Here is a 2,351-nt window from a genome sequence, read left to right on the forward strand (position 1 = left end):
TCGGTCAGGTACTCCATGGACTGCTGGGAGCTGAGCCGTGGCCGGGCAGCCGCGCGGTAGCTCTCCCCCTTCTGCTTGTCCTCCCAGGACTTGAGGGTGCTTTCAAATGCCTGTGGGGGATGGAGATGACCCCCCCCTCAGCCTGTCACACCTCCCTGTGCCCCAACACAGCCCCAGTGCATGGGCTGTGCAGCCCCAAACTCACCCGGTCTCTCGTCAGCATCTGGGCTCGGTTCTTGTGCTCGATCTTGATGATGCCGGGAGGCTGGATCCAGGCTTCTCCATCTACCTGCACAGGGACACCCTCGTCCCCCCGGATGGTGATCTTCACCATGCGGCACTGTGGGGGGAACAGCCCAGGGTTGGCATCATGGTTGGCAGCATGCTGCTGGCCTCAGCCACTGTGCCGGGGCCAGTGTCAGCCAGGAGCTCAACTGAGGGCCCCAAAAGCTTTCTGGCACCACCAGATTCACACGGGGTCCCTTGCCTCTACCTGCGCGATGCGGTGGTGCTGGAGATTGATGACCCGTGACACGGCCATCTGGATGCTGCCGAAGACAGCCACCACCTCCAGCTTCTTGTCATCAAAGGATGGAGCCCCAAAGTTCTGTAGAGGATCAGTACAAGTGAGACCCCCAAACTAGGCTTGTTTTAGGACCCAGAGTTTTACCCTCTGTGTGCCTAAGGCAGGGACAACCCAGATCCCTGCCCGAGGGCTCACAGGTTCCCTGGGACCGAGGGAAGGATGTTGTGCCCCCCTCCCCACACCATGGTGCTGGCACTCACATTGTCCTCCTTGGTGCCTCCCCAGAAGTTGATGCCCCCGGCGTAGCTGGGGATGTTGAGGATGGCGATGCCCTGCAGACTGGGCAGTGAGATGGGGACCCCATCACACTGCAAAAGAGAGCTGAGCCTGGGGGGCTGCTGCACCGCCACCCCCCACCCCGTCCCTGCTGCCCCAGCCCCATACCTCCAGCTGCACCCTCTGCTCCAGGTTCTTGTAGGTGCGCTGCAGCAGCTCCTTTGTGCCCAGCACCCCGTACCACATCATGTTCTTGGTGCGGCTGCTGCAGGGCGAAGCCAGATCACTGAGAGGGGCTGTGGGCTCCACCCTGCCTGCCACGGGCTCTGCACCCTCCCCTGGGCACCGGGCTGAACCACCTGGCCTGGACCGCTGGTCCTGTGCCTGCCTCAGTTTCCCCACTCCTAGAAGAGGTGGCTGCCTGCTGCCTCCTGGGAGATGGAAGGCTGCAACATGTGGCACCCAGACATGCACCCTTCCACGCCGGCACAGTGATGTCTCCTCTGCCCAGGCGCAGAGTGGGTAGATCCCACCAAGCCCTCCTGTGCCCCTTCACACACCTGGACGGGGAGCAGCAGCGAGAGCCTCGCAGCAGGGGGGTTGTCACCCACCCAGGGTGCTCACCCCAGCACCCTGGCACTGGGTACAGGTGAAAAGTCCCCAGCCTGGCACGGCAGCCCAGAGCTGACCCCACGGCTCCTGGCATCCAGATGGTCCCCCGTGGTGCAGGCATCAGAGAGCCAAGGGAGGTCCATGGGTGTTCCCAGGGGAATTGGGGGAGGGGTGTGTGGTTTTCAGCCAACCTGCACTTCTTGGGGTGCTCATCCCGTTTGTTGTTGAACTCCAGGGAGATCTTCGCATCCAGGCCGATGCCGAAGTAGTTATTCATGACGCATTTCTCCGAGAAGTGGCTGAAAGCGGCAGACAGGATGGACGGGTCAGGAAGCAGCTGCTGGGCTGGCACTGGGGGATGGGGCATGAAACCCACTGGAGCTGTCGTGTGAGCTCCTGAAGGGGCTGGCACTGGGAAGGGACAGCTGGAGCACCCCCAGTCCCCACAGTGGGACACCCATGGGACTCCCAGAACCTGCCTGCTCAGGGCAGAAGGGGAGCTCTGAGCTCCCAGCGTGAGCACGGTGCTGGCCCAAGGGCTGGCAGCAAGCGATCCTGCACCAGGCACAGGCAGGCTCCGCCAGCGCAGGCTCCGCCCGGCCAGGCAGTGCCGGGCACCAGGCGTGCCACACTGGGTGGCAGAGGATGCCCCGCAGCTATCTCCAAGAGGCAGTGTGTTCCCAGCTCTGCTCCCACTCCATGATGGGCAGCAAGGGTAGGCCAGGGTCCCTGGGCGGGTGACACTCACAGGGTGCTGGGGTCTTCAGGGAACTGCAAGCTGCCGAAGGTGTCTGGCCGGTCGAGGATGATGGAGGAAGATGCAGCGGTCATGATCTCCTGCCGGCAGCCTGGCCAGGGAGGCGACAAGGTAGCTGCTGAACTGCCTCCTACCTCGAGCTCATCCTGCAGCTCACCCCATGCCCTTGTCCGCCCCCTC

The 2,351-nt window shown here is 63.3% G+C and overlaps 1 protein-coding gene across 1 annotated transcript in view; it reads right to left on the reverse strand.

Moving 5' to 3' along the window:
- LOC104501848 (diacylglycerol kinase eta-like) overlaps nucleotides 1–2,262 on the reverse strand; it is a gene marked incomplete at its 5' end in the record, with an annotated part of 4,752 nt that extends 2,490 nt beyond the window's left edge. Inside the window, 7 exons of the mRNA XM_010145728.1 lie at nucleotides 1–136; nucleotides 181–340; nucleotides 494–607; nucleotides 787–894; nucleotides 971–1,067; nucleotides 1,606–1,713; nucleotides 2,163–2,262. Coding sequence (XP_010144030.1) covers nucleotides 1–136; nucleotides 181–340; nucleotides 494–607; nucleotides 787–894; nucleotides 971–1,067; nucleotides 1,606–1,713; nucleotides 2,163–2,262 — 823 coding nt within the window. The remainder of the gene's footprint in view (nucleotides 137–180; nucleotides 341–493; nucleotides 608–786; nucleotides 895–970; nucleotides 1,068–1,605; nucleotides 1,714–2,162) is intronic.
- Nucleotides 2,263–2,351: the final 89 nt, after the last annotated feature.

The sequence above is a fragment of the Buceros rhinoceros genome, unplaced genomic scaffold (assembly GCF_000710305.1).
Source record: "Buceros rhinoceros silvestris isolate BGI_N320 unplaced genomic scaffold, ASM71030v1 scaffold12041, whole genome shotgun sequence".
In the NCBI taxonomy this organism is placed as follows: domain Eukaryota; kingdom Metazoa; phylum Chordata; class Aves; order Bucerotiformes; family Bucerotidae; genus Buceros; species Buceros rhinoceros.